The 19,989-nt window shown below is 36.0% G+C and overlaps 1 protein-coding gene across 8 annotated transcripts in view; it reads left to right on the top strand.

The window, feature by feature from the left end:
* Positions 1 to 19,989, top strand: part of RANBP17 (RAN binding protein 17) — a 323,809-nt gene that overhangs the window by 55,609 nt on the left and 248,211 nt on the right. For all 8 annotated transcript variants that reach the window (XR_010413224.1, XM_064596582.1, XM_064596579.1 and 5 more), the window contains 2 exons: positions 913 to 1,018; positions 15,182 to 15,317. Coding sequence is in view for 7 of the 8 variants with exons in the window: in XM_064596582.1 (XP_064452652.1) it covers positions 913 to 1,018; positions 15,182 to 15,317 (242 nt within the window). In the remaining variant the exon portion in view is untranslated. The remainder of the gene's footprint in view (positions 1 to 912; positions 1,019 to 15,181; positions 15,318 to 19,989) is intronic.

Genomic DNA, 19,989 nt, shown 5'->3' with positions numbered 1-19,989 from the left:
ATGTAATTGATTTTGGTAATATGAAATATCCTGGTCATCTTTGAAAAATCAGTCCCTAAAAATAGCACCAAATTTTTTAGCAAGATAATTGGTATGTTGTTAATTATTCATAAAGGTCTTAAAATTTTTGGAGAATCTGATACATAGATCAGTGAATCTAGAGATGTAAAATAATAGGCTTAAATAAAAATCATTCAATAATAACTCCATGTCTGAACCACTCAGTTTTGGCTGCCCCAAAATAAGATTGGTGAAAACTGTAGATTCCACGTGTGCCACTGTTGTAAAGTTATTTAATCCCTTGCTAATATTGTCCATGAAGTTGATTTGGTCGTCAAACTATGTGATTTGAATGGTGACAGTCTTGGATTTTAAAAAGTTATGCATAAAAATACAAAGGCAATAAATTTATTACCATCTATTATGGTTCAAGCAGAACTAATACTAAAAATGATCAGACTGGTATGATCATGACATTGACCATTCAGAAAAGATGCTGCTCATTGGATCGTATTAGTACTTACTAACAGCCCTGGATCTAGACATTACTTTCGGTGTTTTGTTACCAAATTTAATTTTAATCATAAGTCTTCACAGTAGATCTTATTTTCTCCATTTTTCAAATGAAAACCCCAAGATGTAAAGAGGTAAATAACTTAGGCAACATCACCTAGCAAATTGTTTGAACTAGGATTTGAACATAGTTTTTTCTGGCTCTAAAGTCTGTCATTTTTACTGTTATACTGCCTTGCTAAACTTAAAACCCACTCTCCACTCTGTCAGGGACTGAGTTCACAGTAGTTTATCACTTGTTTGGAAGAACTGGTGTTTTGCCAGTTTTAGAATTTTCTGCAAAATAAGCATTGTTTCTATCAATACTTTCTAAACATTTTTCTTTCTTGTATATATTAGGACGTCTTGCATGGCTGGTATACTTAGTTGGGACAGTTGTTGGAGGAAGGTTAACATATACCAGTACAGATGAACATGATGCTATGGATGGAGAATTATCCTGCCGGTAAGTAATGGCCACAAAATTTACAGACGAAGTAGTTAAGAGATTTAGTTATTGAACTGGTATTATGAGTTAAAACATTTTGTACCTGGCCTTTTGAGGAAGGTATTATTTTCTTTTTATTGGTGAGAAAACCAGGGCATAGAGGTTAACTGATTTGTAGAAGTCAAATCTCTAGTAAGTATTATGGTCAAATATATTTTAAACTTGCATTCAAATAGTGTGATGAAGATTTAGGTTGCTTTTTATTTCTTAGGACCTGCTTTAGCAGGCAAAATTGCTGTGTATTGGGTGGTGGCAAAATTGGGGTGAAGTATATCTGGTCAAAAAGCAATGGATAGTCAATTACCCAGTACAAGCTTTGTTTATGATTGTTGACTAGATTTTTCACCTCATGACCATAGTCTTAATAAGAAGCAATGAATTACTTGCCTTAACACTGAGGAAAATTCCTACATGTGAATAATACATGTGAGTTGGTTTTCTATATATTTTAATTTATTTTTATAACATTTTTCTTCATAACTAAGTAATGTTTTTATTGAACACTTAAGTATTTCAAATAAAAAGAAAAGTCATATATTAATTTGGAGATAACTATTTCTGTCATTTTGCTAAATACCTTTGAGTCTTTTTAATTAATACTTGAGGATATATGTACATTATATGTGTCTTTTTCAACATTTTTTGAACAAAAATTATACTATAATACTGTTTTGTAAACTAAAATGGAGATAATAATGGCTAATTCATTTTGGGCTATTATAAGGATTAAATGAGTCAATGTTTTTAAGATGCTTAGGACAATGCCTGGCAAATAGTAAGCACTCTATTACCACACACCCCTCTCCCACCAACCCCCCTGACACTTTTTTTTTTTAAATCAAGCATAATACTGTGAACATTTTACCTAGACATTAAATATTCTAAGCTGTACCATAATTTTTTTTTTAAGATTTTATTTATTTATTTGAGAGACAGCGAGAGAGAGCACAGGTGGTGGGGAGAAGAGGGAGAAGCAGGCTCCCCGGTGAGCAGGGAGCCCGACGTGGGGCTCGATCCAGGACCCTGGGATCATGCTCTGAGCCAAAGACCGATGCTTAACCGACTGAGCCACCCAGGCACCCCAGCTGTACCATAATTTAAACATACCCCAGTTTTTGGAATTTTAGCTTGTTTCTCAATTTTTCTATATTGTAAACTGCTTTGAGGTGAATGTTCTTTTAGTTATATCTTTATGTAGGTCAAAATAATTTCATTAGAGTTAATTCCTAAAGGCTGAATAGCTGGGTGAATAGTCTGCAGCATTTTAAAGAGTCACCAAATGACCTTCTGGAAGAATTGTACCAGTTTATTCTCTGAACTCAAAGGCTCTGAGACTTAACCATTTTTTCTGCAGTTGAACTCTAGATAATAATGTTCTTATCTTTGCCAGTTTATAGATAACAAATGTCTTGTTTTGATTTCTGTTGCTTTGGTTACAAGTGGTGTCAAATATTTTTTCCATTCCAGTTTTTCCCAATTGCATTTTCTCTTTGTGGTTTTTAAATATATATAGATTGTATCATTTAGCTGCTTTTCTTTTGTGATTATCTTTCTTAATTTATCTATAAGAACTCAGGGTATATCAAAATCTTAATATTTAGTATTCATTTTGAAAGTGTTTTCTCCATGTTTTTAATTTGTTTTAGAAATTTCTCTTTTAGGGGCGCCTGGGTGGCTCAGTCGTTAAGCGCCTGCCTTCGGCTCAGGTCAGGATCCCAGCGTCCTGGGATCAAGCCCCGCATCGGGCTCCCCGCTTGGCGGGAAGCCTGCCTCTCCCCCCTCCACTCCCCCTGCCTGTGCTCCTCTCTCACTGTGTCTCTCTCCGTCAAATAAATAAATAAAATCTTAAAAAAAAAAAGAAATTTCTCTTTTAATGGATTTGAATATTTATATGTTGAGATCTATGAATTTTTCCCTTCATATTTTCCCCTTTGTTCATGCTTAGAAAGGTTGTTCCACATCTAGATAATAAAAATATTCACCTAGATTTTCTCCTAGTTCTTTTATGGTTTCATGGTTTTTATGCTTTTATGGTTTTTATATTTAATTTTTAATACATTTGACATTTGTTTTATATACTTCTTCCGAAGTTTCCATTGTGTTAACCAGTTAATGCAAACCCCACCCTTTACTGACTTGAAATGCTGCTTATATCTTTACACAGTATTCTTAGGTCTTTTTCTGAGCCTTTCATTCTTTTCCACTGATCTTAGAAGTCTGTTTTCCTCTGTCTAGAATAGAAATATAAGGGAAGTAATCCATTGCTTCTTACTAAGGCTGTGGTCTTGAAGTAAAAAATCTAGTCAACGATCATAAACAAAGCTTGTATTGGGTAATTGATTATCCATTGCTTTTTTTTTTAATTTTTTTATTGTTATGTTAATCCCCATACATTACATCATTAGTTTTAGATATAGTGTTCCATGATTCATTGTTTGTGCATAACACCCAGTGCTCCATGCAGAACGTGCCCTCCTCAATACCCATCACCAGACGAACCCATCCTCCCACCCCCCTCCCCTCTAGAACCCTCAGTTTGTTTCTCAGAGTCCATCGTCTCTCATGGTTCGTCTACCCCTCCGATTTCCCCCCCTTCATTCTTCCCCTCCCGCTAACTTCTTTTTTTTTTTTCCTTAACATATATTGCATTATTTGTTTCAGAGGTACAGATCTGAGATTCAACAGTCTTGCACAATTCACAACGCTTACCAGAGCACATAACCTCCCCAGTGTCTGTCACCCAGCCACCCCATCCCTCCCACCCCCCACCACTCCAGCAACCCTCAGTTTGTTTCCTGAGATTAAGAATTCCTCATATCAGTGAGGTCATATGATACATGTCTTTCTCTGTTTGACTTATTTCGCTCAGCATAATACCCTCCAGTTCCATCCACATTGTTGCAAATGGCAAGATCTCATTCCTTTTGATGGCTGCATAATATTCCATTGTATATATATACCACATCTTCTTTATCCATTCATCTGTCAATGGACATCTTGGCTCTTTCCACAGTTTGGCTATTGTAGACATTGCTGCTATAAACATCGGGGTGCACGTACCCTTTCGGATCCCTACTTTTGTATCTTTGGGGTAAATACCCAGTAGTGCAATTGCTGGGTCATATGGTAGCTCTATTTTCAACTGTTTGAGGAACCTCCATACTGTTTTCCAGAGTGGCTGCACCAGCTTGCATTCCCACCAACAGCGTAGGAGGGTTCCCCTTTCTCCACATCCCCGCCAACATCTGTCATTCCCTGTCTTGTTAATTTTAGCCATTCTGACTGGTGTGAGGTGGTATCTCATTGAGGTTTTGATTTGGATTTCCCTGATGCCGAGCAATATTGAGCACTTTTTCATGTGTCTGTGGGCCATTTGGATGTCTTCTTTGGAAAAATGTCTGTTCATGTCTTCTGCCCATTTCTTGATTGGATTATTTGTTCTTTGGGTGTTGAGTTTGATAAGTTCTTTACAGATTTTGGATACTAGCCCTTTATCTGATAGGTCATTTGCAAATATCTTCTCCCATTCTGTCGGTTGTCTTTGGGTTTTGTTGACTGTTTCTTTTGCTTTGCAAAAGCTTTTTATTTATTTATTTTTTTAAAGATTTTATTTATTTATTTGAGAGAGAGAGAATGAGAGACAGAGAGCACGAGAGGGAAGAGGGCAGAGGGAGAAGCAGACCCCCTGCTGAGCAGGGAGCCCGATGTGGGACTCGATCCCGGGACTCCAGGATCATGACCTGAGCCGAAGGCAGTCGCTTAATCAACTGAGCCACCCAGGCGCCCAAAAGCTTTTTATCTTGATGAAGTCCCAATAGTTCATTTTTGCCCTTGCTTCCCTTGCTTTTGGCGATGTTTCTACGAAGAAGTTGCTGCGGCTGAGGTCGAAAAGGTTGCTGCCTGTGTTCTCCTTTAGGATTTTGATGGACTCCTCTCTCACATTGAGGTCTTTCAACCATTTGGAGTCTATTTTTGTGTGTGGTGTAAGGAAATGGTCCAGTTTCATTCTTCTGCATGTGGCTATCCAATTTTCCCAACACCATTTGTTGAAGAGACTGTCTTTTTTCCATTGGACATTCTTTCCTGCTTTGTCAAAGATTAGTTGACCATAGAGTTGAGGGTCCATTTCTGGGCTCTCTGTTCTGTTCCATTGATCTATGTGTCTGTTTTTGTGCCAGTACCATACTGTCTTGATGATGACAGCTTTGTAATAGAGCTGGAAGTCCGGAATTGTGATGCTGCCAGCTTTGCTTTTCTTTTTCAACATTCCTCTGGCTATTCGGGGTCTTTTCTGGTTCCATACAAATTTTAGGATGATTTGTTCCATTTCTTTGAAAAAAGTGGATGGTATTTTGATGGGGATTGCATTGAATGTGTAGATTGCTCTAGGTAGCATTGACATCTTCACAGTATTTGTTCTTCCAATCCATGAGCATGGAACGTTTTTCCATTTCTTTGTGTCTTCCTCAATTTGTTTCATGAGTATTTTATAGTTTTCTGAGTACAGATTCTTTGCCTCTTTGGTTAGATTTATTCCTAGGTATCTTATGGTTTTGGGTGCAATTGTAAATGGGATTGACTCCTTCATTTCTTTTTCTTCTGTCTTGTTGGTGTATAGGAATGCCACTGATTTCTGTGCATTGATTTTATATCCTGCCACTTCACTGAATTCCTATATGAGTTCTAGCAGTTTTGGGGTGGAGTCTTTTGGGTTTTCCACATAAAGTATCATATCATCTGCAAAGAGTGAGAGTTTGACTTCTTCTTTGACGATTTGGATGCTTTTTGACCAGATATATGTCACCTCAATTTTGCCACCACCCAATCCATACCACTATCACTCTACCAAAGTCCTTAAAATTATTAGACCTAGTGGTGGCATTTTCCTTCTTTGCTATTCTTAAATATATCCCTGAGTATTTAATAAATTTGTTGCCATTCTGAATAGAAATTTTCTCTTCATTTCATACTCTTTTTAACCTTTAAACTAGCCCTTGTTTTAGTGAAACTTGAGTCTGAATGGAACGTAGATATTTTTAGGTTTCCTAAGATTTATTTCTAGTATCAAATAACTTTATGAATGGGGGCATTCTTAGAATGCTTTCGTTAATTTTAAACAGTGAATAATTTACCTCTGTGCCATCTTTTAATATAACATTACATAATTTAGTAAAGTGAAAAGTAAGTATACTTTTTTGCTGTAGTTTGATTTTTGAAAGTTTTCATCATCAAGTAGAGAAATACTCCCTGGCATTATTTTCCTGAGAAATATATAACAGGAAATAAACAAAAGCAGGTGTATATTTGCTAAGGAAATAAATAAAAGCAGGTGTGTATTTGCCAAGTACAAAATTTTAAATTTTTCTTTAAGCAACAAACATATTTAACTTTAAATAAGATTTGATTTGTGTTTTAGCCATTCCCTAGAAAACAAAGTGTTAGGTGAAGTTTATGGTCTAAGGCTTTATTGAGGGGTGGGGAGAACACTGCATTTTCAAGGAAGAAAAAATGAAGGAAAAGGAAGAGTGAGAGAATAAGAGAAACAAATAGAGTCGGTGCTCCTAATTCACAGATTTCATTTTTGCAGATTTGTGTACTTGCTAAAATTTATTTGTAATCCCAAAGCCAATACTCATGGTGCTACTGCAGTCATTTTTGGATATGTGCTTGGTGGTGAAAAATTTGAGTTGCCTGATACCCACTTTCCCAGCTGAGGTTGAACAGATACTCTGCCTTCTTGTTTCATACTCTCATGCTGTAAATAAGTGTCCTTTTCATTGTATGTGCCATATAGCTCACATTTTTGTGCTTTTTGTAAGTGGTTTTGCTGTTTTACAGTGGCCCCCGTTACAGTGCTGTAGTGCTGTCTATTGTTCCTAAGCACAACAACAAACCTGTAAAGTCCCTTACAGAGAGAATGTATATATTAGGTCTGCCTCGTTCAGGCACAAGTTGTTGTGCTTTTGGCCATGAGTCAATGTTAATGAATGAACAATATATTAAATAAGATGTCTTTATTTTATTTATTTATTTATTTTAAGATTTTATTTATTTATTTGACAGAGAAATCACAAGTAGGCAGACAGGCAGGCAGAGGGAGAGGGAGAAGCAGACTCCCTGCTGAGCAGGGAGCCCGATGCGGGGTTCGATCCCAGGACACTGGGACCATGACCCGAGCTGAAGGCAGACGCTCAACCAGCTGAGCCACCCAGGCACCCCTAAATAAGATGTCTTTAAAGAGAAACATAGATAAAACAAAGTTATGTGTTGATTGGTTGATGAAAATATTGTGACCGGAGTTCCTCAGGAACCTAACCCTGTGTCTCCTCTGGGAACGCAGTGGTTCAGTATTCACTCATTCACTTTTCACAATGCCTTTTTAGAACATAATTACCATGAATACTGAGAATTACATCTATAAGGTGGTACATCACACACCTGGTGTGAATTAAAAATTTTTTAATTTATCAATTTTATACCAATTTCATATGAAGAAGTTCAAAGTAACTGGAACCATAATACTGTTGCCTTCTGTGTGTTGTTATATGATACCTTTCTAACTCCTGGGAGAACACTACCAAATTGGAAGATTGTGAAGCTTCTGCCAGGAGTTTTCCCCAGAGGCCACATGGAACCACTGTGTTTGAAACAGTATGATGGTGGGAAGATGGGGAACTATGGGCAAGCCATTTTTCTATTTCCTTACTTCTGCGTCCCATTTCTTTTTTTTTATTAAATTTTTTTTAATTTATCAATTTTATACATGTAGATCTAATTCATTCATTTTAAGTCATACAATATCAATTGAGTAAATATGGCACAGTTTATTTCCCTATTGATAGACATTTGTATTGTTTCTTTTTTTTTTATTATTATGTTATGTTAATCACCATATATTACATCATTAGTTTTTGATGTAGTGTTCCATGATTCATTGTTTGCATATAACACCCAGTGCTCCATTTAGTACGTGCCCTCTTTAATACCCATCACCAGGCTAACCCATCCCTCCATCCCCCTATCCTCTAGAACCCTCAGTTTGTTTCTCAGAGTCCATCGTCTCTCATGATTCGTCTCCCCCTCCGATTTCCCCCGCTTCATTCTTCCCTTCCTGCTATTTTCTTCTTTTTTTTTTTTTTCTTAAACATATAATGTATTATTTGTTTCAGAGGTACAGGTCTGTGATTCAACAATCTTACACAATTCACAGCACTCACCATAGCATATACCCTCCCCAATGTCTATCACCCAGCCACCCATCCCTCCCACCCTCCACCACTCCAGCAACCCTCAGTTTGTTTCCTGAGATTAAGAATTCCTCATATCAGTGTGTCCCATTTCTTACTGAAGTCTACTCCTGGGGTATTTAACTTTTTCATACTTCGTAGCTGTGTTCGCTGGCCTCTTTGAGGTGCCATTGGGGAAGCAGAGCTTCTGTTGGTCCCGCTGAGTTGGGAGGTAGGGGCTGGAGCTGTCATAGACCTCTCTTCTCCCTGGGTGAGGATTTACAACTGCAGGAACTTTGTGAATTTTTATTGGAGCTACAAGGCGAGTAGTTGAGGCCAGAGGTGGGGTGAGAGGTAGTAGTGAGGTTGGTGGGTATGTAAACAGGGCTAAGCAGATTCAAAGTGGGGCATTGAAAAAACATAAATATGTGTTTTAAGATATTGAGATTTTAAATTGAGTAAGAATGATGTTTTATGTAGAATTTTAAAATACCAATTTCATATGAAGAAGTTCTAAGTAACTGGAACCATAATACTGTTGCCTTCTGTGTGTTGTTATATGATACCTTTCTAACTCCTGGGAGAACACTACCAAATTGGAAGATTGTGAAGCTTCTGCCAAAAAACCTATATGCTATTTTATCAGGAAAAGTTTAATATTCATAAAAGCTCCCAATATTATGATCATTTTAATTAAAACATGTTACTTAAACATATTTAAATATGCTCTCTTAACTTAGCAAATAAATTTATTTGTGCTCAGGGGCGCCTGGGTGGCTCAGTCGTTAAGCATCTGCCTTCGGCTCAGGTCATGATCCCAGTGTCCTGGGATCGAGCCCCGCATCGGGCTCCCCACTCCGCGGGAAGCCTGCTTCTCCCTCTCCCACTCCCCCTGCTTGTGCTCCCTCTCTCGCTATGTCTCTCTCTCTGTCAAATAAATAAATAAAATCTTAAAAAAAAAAAAATTTATTTGTGCTCAGTCTATGCAATTCTAATTAAATAAAAATAATTTTGTAGTCATTTCAGTTTCATTCATCATTACCAGAATGTAAACCTCTTGAGAGTTTACCCAGAGATTTTGTTTTATTCATCCTGTATCCCTTCTGTTTGCTCGTGCTAGTAGACTGGCTGCTTCTTTCAGGCTTATTTCTTTTGTTTACACCACCCTCCATCTCTCCTTGTTTCTCTGACCTGTTCATCTCCCTGTCGTCCCTCATCATTCATTGAAACCTTTGACAGCTAGCTCAGAGTTTTGTTCTCTTTCCCAAACTCTGCTATCTTATGGATGACTTCAACTTCTTTCCCATGAGATCATGTTACTCTACTCTTCTCTATTTATAAGCTTCCAGTGGCTTCCTGTCACACTTGAGACAAATTCCAGGGTCCTGGTCATGGCTCAGAGCTTCCTGTACTACCTCTCTGACTTTGTTTCCTACCCTTTCTCATTCAGCTCCTGGCCTCCTTGCTGTTCTTTGAGTGTTCCCAATATATTCTCCCTTTAGGGCCTTTGCTTGCACTTCTCTTCTGCTAGGAATGCTTTCTTCTAAATGTTTGTATAGTCCTCCTTCACTTCAGTCCGGTCTCTACACAGCTGTCTCTTTCTGCTCTGACTTCCCGGTCCAAAATAACATCCTTATCCTAGTTCATTTTTTTCATAGAACTTACTACCTCTTGATGTTTATTTGTTCATTCCACTAGAGTAAGGGAAGGAATAAGCTTTATCTGCTTGGTTCACTGCTGTATTTTTATCTCATCTGCCTGGCAAAACCTTAATCCTGAAGGAATTCAGAGTTTTCTCCTATTTGTTGAGTGATAATAAAAGAAATTGTAAACCTCTGTATATAGGTACCATTTGTCAATTAAGGTATCATTTTTACCTCAGCTGAGCTCTCAGAATTGCTCAGTGATTCTCTGTTTAGTAATTCTTGTCTTCTGACTTCCAAATACATGTTGAACTGTTTCACTTACATGTTCTGTTTCACATGTGTCTTCAATTCAGTAACTAAAATTAAACTCATCTCTTCCTTCTCCTTCCAGCCCTGACTCTCTTCACGTGTCTCATCACCATCCACTCATTTGTCTAAGCCTGCATCCCAGGAGTTAAGGAATCCTTAACTTTTCCTTTTATCTCTCTCCAACATCCATGTAGTCTTCATCTTCAGATCCTGTCAGTTCTACCTTCTAGTTAGGCCAGTTAGTCAAGTTGTTTCTATCTCCCCTGCCATTTTAGCTCCTATCATCTTTCATATGGGTTCATGCTGCAGTTTTAAATAGATACCTTGCTTCCTCTCTGGCTTTCTGAAGTACAGATCTGATTATGTCAGTGCTTTGCTCAAACTCTACAATGCTTTCCATTGCTATTGGGATTAAAATCAACATGGCTCATCAGGTTCTTCATGATCTGGCTCCTGCCTGTCTCATTAGCCTCATCTCCTGCTGCTGATTGCTTTATAGCCATATTGAACTTTTTTCAGCTCTTAAATGAGCCATGCTTTTTCTTCCCTCTCTAGTTAGCTACACAGGCTTTCTCCTTTCTCTCAACACACTCTTTCTTTGCCCTGTTCCATCCTAGAATATTATGAATCTTCACTAATTTCTTTGTATTGTTTATTATAGCACTTGTCATTCTTTATTTTAATGGCTTGTTTTATGTCTTTCCCTTTATAGACTATAGATATCTGGAGGACTGGGAATGTCTATATCTTGTTCACTGTTATATTCTGGACTTCTAATGCACACCTGCCGTATAGTAGCCCCTCAGATATTTGTTGACTGAATGAATACTCATTTACTTGGATAGGTAGGGGAATATAAACAACTGAGTATCCAAAATTCATTTCTTTGAATTTGAAATGGTGTGCTTATACTTGGACCAAATTATTTAATGATATATTTGTCTTTTTATTCCCTCCGTGCTCTTTACCAAAAATAATTTAACATAGTGAAAAAAATAAATGTAGGATAATAAGTTGAAACTGAAAGTGAATATTAGATATGCAATACAAGCTTTGGTCTTAAGTACTTTTCAAGGTGGTCACAGATCTTTGAAGGGCACTGTGGCAGAGACTACCAGCTGTACAGTGTCTCTGCCTCCCTGCTTCTGAAGTCATAGAATACCTGATTCTTTTGCCAGGCATGTGGCCACCTGAATAAAGAGTAGATTTACTAGACTCTCTTGCAGCTAGGTGTGGTTAAGTGATTGTGTTCTAGGCAGATGTGGTATGTGCAAGACATGTGGACAAAATGGGTGGATCTGAAGTACCCATCATCAACCAGAAAAGTGATTGTGTGAATGGAGGCAAGTATAACAACAAGACGAAAGGCACCTGAGTCTCTGGCACACCATGGAGCACTAGCTAGTCCTGGAGCGCTGTCTTGGATATTTGCCTGAGAGAGAAATAAATATCTATATTGTTTAAGCCATGGTTATTTGGACATTAGGCTGTTGCAGCTGAACTTCTTGTACAGCTACCAAAACTTCTTTGACAAATGGATCCTGTACCCTGCTGGGGACGCTTTCCTGCTTTCCTGCTGGGATGCCATTTCCTCTTAGGCAAATGCAAATCACCAGCTTCACTTGAGTTATAAAGGCATCCCAACAAACTGTCTTCTGGTTTCACATCTTCCTAGGGTTTTGGAATGTATGTTATAAAAAGGAAATAAAAGTAAAGGAGCAAGTACATAGAATCAACAAAGAGCTAGAATAGGAAAAGGGAGGTCCCACTCAGTAAAGAATTAAAAAAATAAGATATGTCTGTTTAAGTCACGTGAAATATCACCTGGATCTAGACATAGTTTGATGCATATATCTATTTATTTAACTAAAAATTACTCCCAACTATCTGCTAATTCAGAAATACCCAGACTGAAAGCTTTGTCACTCCTCTCAAAATTACAGAACAGACACATCGTAGGAAAAAAAAAACCCTAGCAACCTGGCTACAGTAATCTAATTCTTAAATTTGTTCTTCAATAAGTTTCCCTTCATAAATTTTAATGGTATTAAAGATATTAGGTAAATGAAGGTTACTTTTAAATAATATAAATATAGGAAATCATAACCATAAAATGATTTTCAACATATTATTTCATAATACTTTGGCAACAAGTACCAACTTTCTTTTTTTTTCCATTATTTCTTAAGGATTGTTATTTATTTATTTATTTGACAAAGGGAGTGCAAGGAAGAGCAGAGGGGGAGGGAGAGGGACAAAGCAGATATCCCTCTGAGTTCAGAGCCTGACTTGGGGCTCAGTCCCAGGACCCCAAGATCATAACCTGAGCTTATCCCAGAAACCAACAGTCAGACGCTTAACTGACTTAGCCATCCAGGTGCCCCACAAGTCCCAGCTTTTTAAAAGAAGTTCATACACTATAACCTAGACACTGTAGAATTCTTTGGAAGTAGGGAAGAGGGCAGTAGTTATATTTCCCTGAAATCTGAGTTTACATTCAGAATGAGATGCTTAAATTTTGAGATAGTCTTTAACATTTTATATCCATTAAAAATAATGTTTTGGGAAAATATTAAATAATATGAAAAAGGTAATTGATCAAGATATATTTATTGAGACTGATTGCCGGAATAGAACACAAGGTCCGGTAAAGTAATCTGAATGCATAAATGAACCCAGTGTATATGATAAGGGATGTAGTTGAAATGGTGAGCAAATGATAGACTATATAAGAAAGAAATGGTGTTGAAGCACCTGGCTAAAATGGGGAAAATGGGAAAAAATGTTGATCCATACCTCACAAAATGTGTTCAAGATAAGTTCAAATGTATCAGAGAGGTAAATGTAAAAAAAAAAAAAAAAAAGAAAAAAAAGAAACAAGCAAACAAAAATACCTCAGATTTAGCTAAGACCTTGTTAGTACGCATAATCCATTTAAAAAATTGATGAAAGGGGTGCCTGGGTGGCTCATTCGGTTAAGCATTTAACTCTTGGTTTCGGCTCAGATCATGATCTCGTGGGTGGTGGGATTGAGCCTCAAGTCTGGCTCTGCACTTAGCGAGGAGTCTGCTTGAAGATTCTCTCCCTCTGCACTCCACCCGCACTCATGTCTCCACCCCGCACTCATGTCTCCACCCCGCACTCATGTGTTCTCTCTCTAAAAGAAATAAATAAATCTTAAAAAAATTAGTGAAAATTTTGCAAACCAAAAACTTCTCTGTAGCATTAAAAAACACCATAATCAAAGTCAAGAGACAAATGAAAACTGAGGAAAAATATTTACAGCTGAATCAAAGGCAAAGGACTCCGTTTTCTAATATATAAAGAATTTGTAGAAATCAACAATAAAAAGACAACCCAGTAGGAAGAATTGGCAAAGGATGTGGACAAATATGTTACAGACAAGGACATATATATGCTTTAAAACGTGGAAAAATTTTAACCTCACATACATGAGAGAATGCAAAATAAAACTGCACTGAGATGCCATTTTTCAGATTTCAATGAATTTTAGAGTTTCTTATCATCTGAATTATCTGAGTGTATATAAACACTTACAGACTGATGATAAGAATATAAATTGTTTCAATTTCTGTGGAGAGCAATTTATTAATAGTATCAACATTATACAAATTTATGTTCTTTAAACTAGTGGTTTTACTTTTAGAAGTGTATGTTATAATAATGTACATGTGTGAAATGATGTGTACAAGATGGTTAATTGCAGCATTGTTGCAACAGCAAAAAATTTTAAGCCGTGCCCATGTGTAGGAGAATGTTTGAAAATATAATGGTATATTCATGTAATAAAATGTTAAACAGCTGCAAGAGAGAATGAGGAAGTTCTTAATAGCTGACAAGGAAAGATCTGTAAGATAGTTAAATGGAAAAAGCTAGGTTTGGAATCATAAGTATAGTATGTTCCATATGTTGAAAGGAGTTGGGAGGAGAATATATAGTCATATTTGCCTGTATATACATTTAAAAAAATCTCTAGAAGGACATATAAACTGTTAACAGCATATGTATATGTTCCTGTGTGCATGCACGGAAGGAAGCGTGCAGGTCAGGGCTAGACATAGCTGCCTTTGTGCAGTTAGAAAAAAGAAGACAAAGGTGCCGGTCCTCAACAACCCCTACATCTTGGCTCTTAAAAAAGATGATTCTAATAAGCTGATTTTGTTAACATCAGGCACTTGGCAGCCATCCACTGGAAACTTTTAATGAAAATAGGTAATACAAGGATTTCTCTTTTGAAAACTCTAGACTAAGCTTTTCATTATATTGAATTACATTTTTTCTCTAGGAAATCTGACTTAACCTTCAGTTAATTTATGATTATCTGGTAATAATAGTTGTGTACTTGTATTAAAAATACTTGATTTTATTAAGATCACCTTGTAAATTATTCCAGATAAAATTTTTATTATTCATTGAAAATATGACCCCCAAATATATAATTATATAAAAACATAAGGTTTATTGAAAAAGTAAAATATAAAACTACACATTCAGTATCATTTTTCTTTTACCAAAATTTTATATACAGATATTAATTTATGTCTGTATATATCTTATATATAGTTATAGGTATTTACTTATATATATGCATAATATTTATATGTATATGTCATATGCATTTATATGTAAATTTTTAATGAAATAACAAGTATGTCCTTGTAGGTTTCTGTGTATATACACGTATGTGTAGGTCTTAGGAAAAAGACTAGAAGGAATTAGGGACTTAGACCAAATTGTAGTATCTCGTAGTACTCTCTTAGTAGTAAGATTTCAGATGTTTTTAAAAATATTTTCTTTATTAGCTTTTGTATTTTTCGACATTTTACAGTGATTATATATTATATTACATTGACAATAAATGTTTTAATGTTGTTTCTCCAAGAACTTTTACTGAAGCTTTTTTTCTCCTTCATGAAAAGAGTTTTTCAGCTTATATCTTTAATGGATACCGGATTGCCTCAGTGTTCTAATGAGAAAATAGAGCTTGCAATTCTGTGGTTCTTGGATCAGTTTCGTAAAACGTATGTTGGCGATCAACTTCAAAGAACCTCAAAGGTAGGTTTTTACTAGAGATTTTTTTTTAAAATGTTACCGAAAATGAGGAAAGATGTTCACATATAGTAGCTTTAAGCTGAATGATATATTTAGGTAATTTCTACCTAAGAAATTTAATTGATCAATTGAAATCGATTGATTAATTGGCATTGAAGGCAACGTGAGATTAATTTGCTTGTTTTATGCCTAGATTTACCATTTTCTTTGAAGATTGATTGGCAGAGTTAGTGAATATTTTTTATGTGGCTAGTCATTAAATAATTAAGATTATTTTAAACACTTTAATAGATTTTGCCTTATATTTATTTCAAGGTTTAAAACAAAAGATTTACTCTTTTAGTAGTTCTGGGATTTTTGGGGGCACTTATTTATGTGGTTTCCAGTAAATTTTTCGCTCATTGCTCGGCATTTTTACATGATAACTGATGAGGACCAGGAGAGCTAGACATGTCTTTGAGAGGCCACAGTTAAATCACCTTAACATAGAGGACACTCGTAGTATGATGATTGAAAATTTAGCATCAACAAATTTAGATGAATAGATCTTAAGACATAATGAGGGATTATTGAGGGCATTTATGTGAACTCTAACCGGATATTTAGTAGTACTTGTGACACTGAGTAAGATCTATGAGGTTTTCTTCTTCTGAAATAGTAACTCTTTCCAAGCCTTCTTTGTAAGAAGTCCTGAGGATAGTCTTATCTCCTCTGGATTTATAGCTTCTATCAGTAACATTGAAGGATTTCTTACTTGAAATATTTAGAATAAGCTTTTTATTTTGAACTGAGCTTTTTTCCCCATGGGCAATTTAGCATAACCTTCAATACGTTTATGATTTTCTGTTCGTAATAGTCGTATAATAGTGGGAAAAATTTTTGTTTGATTTTGTTAAATCATCCTTTAGTTTATCTTTGCTTTTTCAGAAAGTGATATAGCTTGATGCTTCCTTTGTCAAATGTATTGTGATATTTTATTGCCATTTCAATAAAATTTTCTTAGAATTTAGGTCCTATTGAACGAGACCATTAGGGAGAAAAAGGAGTAAGTAGAAATAAATGTTTTAGTTTGATAGTAAGACAAATTAGAGTCAGACAAAAATTACATGATATGAAATTTATACAGGGTACCTCTTTTTAAAATCCCAGTTGTGTTACTCGAAGGTTGAGAATAAATCGAATTATGATAAATTGTCTTATTTTAAATGTACTCAGAGAGTTTGATATTTTGCTTTCACAAAAGTGAATACTCTTCAAACATTATAATCCAATATTTGTTTGGTCTGGGTCTTACATCACAATAGTGCAACATGGAGTGAAAAGCCTTCATATTAACTGTATTTAAAATACTTGGAAAGATGTATGTAAAATGACACTAGTTGTTTACAGCAATGGGATTTAGGAATTTTTTTCCAAAATTTTTATTTGTCGTATTAAAAAAAGAAGAAAAAATATATATGGGAGTTTCAGATATCAAGAAACAGGTCACAGAAAAATACAGACATATTTATATATCTTTTAATACAAGGTAATTGTGGAAAAAAGTGAATTATACAAGGTCAGTTTTTCTTTTTTGAAAGAGCTTACATATTAAGAAAAAAATGAACATATCATCAGACTGGTGTTGATTCTTTCATTATAATTTTAACATTTTTGGTGTATGCATCTAATGCTGTTTTTTTCAAAGAGTGTTTAGTCCTACAGTGATTTTATTTCTAGGGCATTCCTACTGCACAGTCCTAAAGGGAAGCCAGAGCTTTCTGCTTTCCTTTTCTCTGGCTTGTCTGCCAATCTGCCTTTATAGGAGCCTCGAGGAGGTTTTTGGGGGGTCCTTGATACGGGCCCTGGCACTCCTCTAGGAAATCTTCATACTCCTAGTCCTTACAGTAATCCTGCAAAGTTGGTATTATTTTGTTGTTTTGCTTTTTCAAAGTTGGTATTATGGTTCCCATTTTACAAATGAAACAAAAGACCATCTGAGACATTTATTAAGTTCTCTACACACTAGTTTTCTGGCAACCAACCAAGGAAGACCAGATGGAAAATATTTTTTTTTGGTGAGTATATTGTCACATTCCAAATTGTGGCGAAAAAAGGGGAGAGTGTTAGATACTAGTAGGCAAAAAATATTTAGTGTGCACTTACTTTTTTAATCAGGAACTGTACTAAACACTCTTAAGCATTATCTCATTTAATTGAATCATACAGAGCATGACTTACAAAGTTCTTCCCAGTCTTTTTTCTACGTATGTCACCGGTTACGTGCTTCAGTCCTCCATACTCCATACTTGTACTGCATACTTTATGTGTACTAAACTTTTCTCAGCTCCTTCAACAGTTTGTGTTCTCTGCCGATTCTGGGTCTTTGGACAAAATGTTTCCTCTGCCTAGAACATTATTTATTTTAAATCAAACTTCCACCTGCCTTACTCTGCTGACTCCCCAACTTTATCTTTCATATCAGATACCCCATCCTTTAGGATGACCTTCTTAAATTCTGGGAGAGTTCCCTTTTTCTCTGTGTTCTGTATTTTAGCATTATTACACCGCATTGTAATTGTTTGTTAGCAAAACATATATTGACTATAATTTGGGTTAGGACTGTCTCTGCCTTTTTTATTATCACTTCCAAGTGCCCGGCATATTGCTCATATGCCTTCTACTAGATAATGGTTGAATGTATGTATATATATAGTAGAATTCCATAGGATTTGGGCCTAGATCTCATGCATAATACATTCATGTGATAAAGGCTACGTTCTTGAGTTGGAAAATGATGCTGACTTTAGTGAAATTATTTGGCAGGTTTAAAGAAGGTATCCTGCTAAGCATCTTGAAATTTTTACATATGCATAATAAGTGCTTCAGGAACCCAGGTGGAATCATTGAGGAATCCTAAGTGATGTATAAAATAGAAGTATGTGCTATAAATGAGAAAGAAGAGTCATAAATTATAGCTGTAGGCATTTATTGAAGAAATAGTCTGTGTCCAGGATTTCACATAGCATTTGACAGGCATCTGATTTCATCTCACAAAGACCTGTGGGAATAGTTGTTTTTATTAACACTCTGCCCACCCCTTCTTACAGATTTGGAAACTGAGGTTTGGAATGGTTAATTAATGTGTTTAAATGGTTGAATCTGGATTTGAACCCAGGACACCTGATAACAGAGCCTGTGATGCTAATCACTTTGCTGCATTGCCTCCTGTTGGATCTTTAATATCGAACAGGCCTTTCAGTCTCAGTAGGTCTTACTTAATCTCCTGAAACCCATTCCACCCACTGTCCAGTTTTGAGGAGGAATGACTGTGAACCCAAAATTTCCACTTTGTTCTTACTTGTTATATCTGATCTGTCACCTAATCTTGCTGATTTTATTTTCTTAATATCTCTCAGCTTCACTCTTTTCTCAGGCCCTTAGGTTTTATCCTTATTGGTACTGCTTGTCATTTCTCACTGGACTTCAAAAGTCTTCTGACTGTCCTCTTTGTTTCCTTTTTTGCCTTTTCCCCACTTCATTTTCCATACTGCCACCAAAGTCATCTTTCCTTCAGTAGAAAACCAGAGAGAATAATGTAAGGAACACTCATACACCCACCATACAGCTTTGTCAAATCTGAATGCTTTGCTATATTTGCTTCAGATCTGTATATTTTTAAATGAAACATTAATGGCCCGTTGTTGCTCTGATTCTGCCCCCAAAGTAACCATTATCCTAAATTTAGTGTTATTTTCATTCATGATTTTCTTCTATTCCCACATTTCTATGTATTTATAACAAAACATAGCACTGTTAACTTTATAGAAAATTAGTATGCAGAAACTTGCTGTTTTTGATCCACATTATTTTTGAGATTTATCCATGGTGATACATATAGTCCTAATTTATTTTAGATATTGAATGGTATTACAGTATATTACTGTGCCATTACATACTCATTTTTCTGTTAATATATGTTAGATTGTTTCCAGTTTTAAAGATTATAGAAAATCCTGCAGTAAACCTTCTAATAACTTTTCCCTCATTCATGTGTATGAGTGTCTTGAAGGTAAATACTGGGAGTGGAATTGCCGGGCTGTAGACTACATATCTTCAGCTTTACAAGATATTATCAAGTTGCCCTCCTAAGTGTTTGAATAGTTTATTCTCCCTCTCCCAGCACAGTATGTGTTGCCGTATGTTGTCTCAATACTTGTTTTTGTCAGACTTTAAAATTTGCGGGGGCTCCTGGGTGGCTCAGTTGGTTAAGTGACTGCCTTCGGCTCAGGTCATGATCGGCTCAGGTCCCTGGATCGAGTCCCGCGTCGGGCTCCCTGCTCGGCAGGGAGCCTGCTTCTCCCTCTGACCCTCCCCTCTCTCATGTGCTCTCTCTCTCTCATTCTCTCTGTCTCAAATAAATAAATAAAATCTTTAAAAAAAAAAAAATTTGCGGAATTTCTCTGCTTGAAATTCTTATTGGCTTCTCATTATATATAAAATAAGCTCCTTATTATGGTCAGGTTTTTCCTACCTTTGCAACCTTTTCTTTTGACACTGCATTCTACTATATGACCTGTTTTATGTGTGCTACACTTCTTTCCCTCTTGCCTATTCCTACTTACTATCCAATGAATATTAATAAGTAACTACTGCATATTAAGACCAGGGATAAATGGCAAATGGGATGGTCCAT

The sequence above is a fragment of the Mirounga angustirostris genome, unplaced genomic scaffold (genome assembly GCF_029215605.1).
Source record: "Mirounga angustirostris isolate CCGP_5_RB_7025 unplaced genomic scaffold, mMirAng1.0.hap1 SCAF_7, whole genome shotgun sequence".
Taxonomy (NCBI): Eukaryota; Metazoa; Chordata; class Mammalia; order Carnivora; family Phocidae; genus Mirounga; species Mirounga angustirostris.
This window is presented reverse-complemented; position numbering and strand designations above follow the sequence as displayed.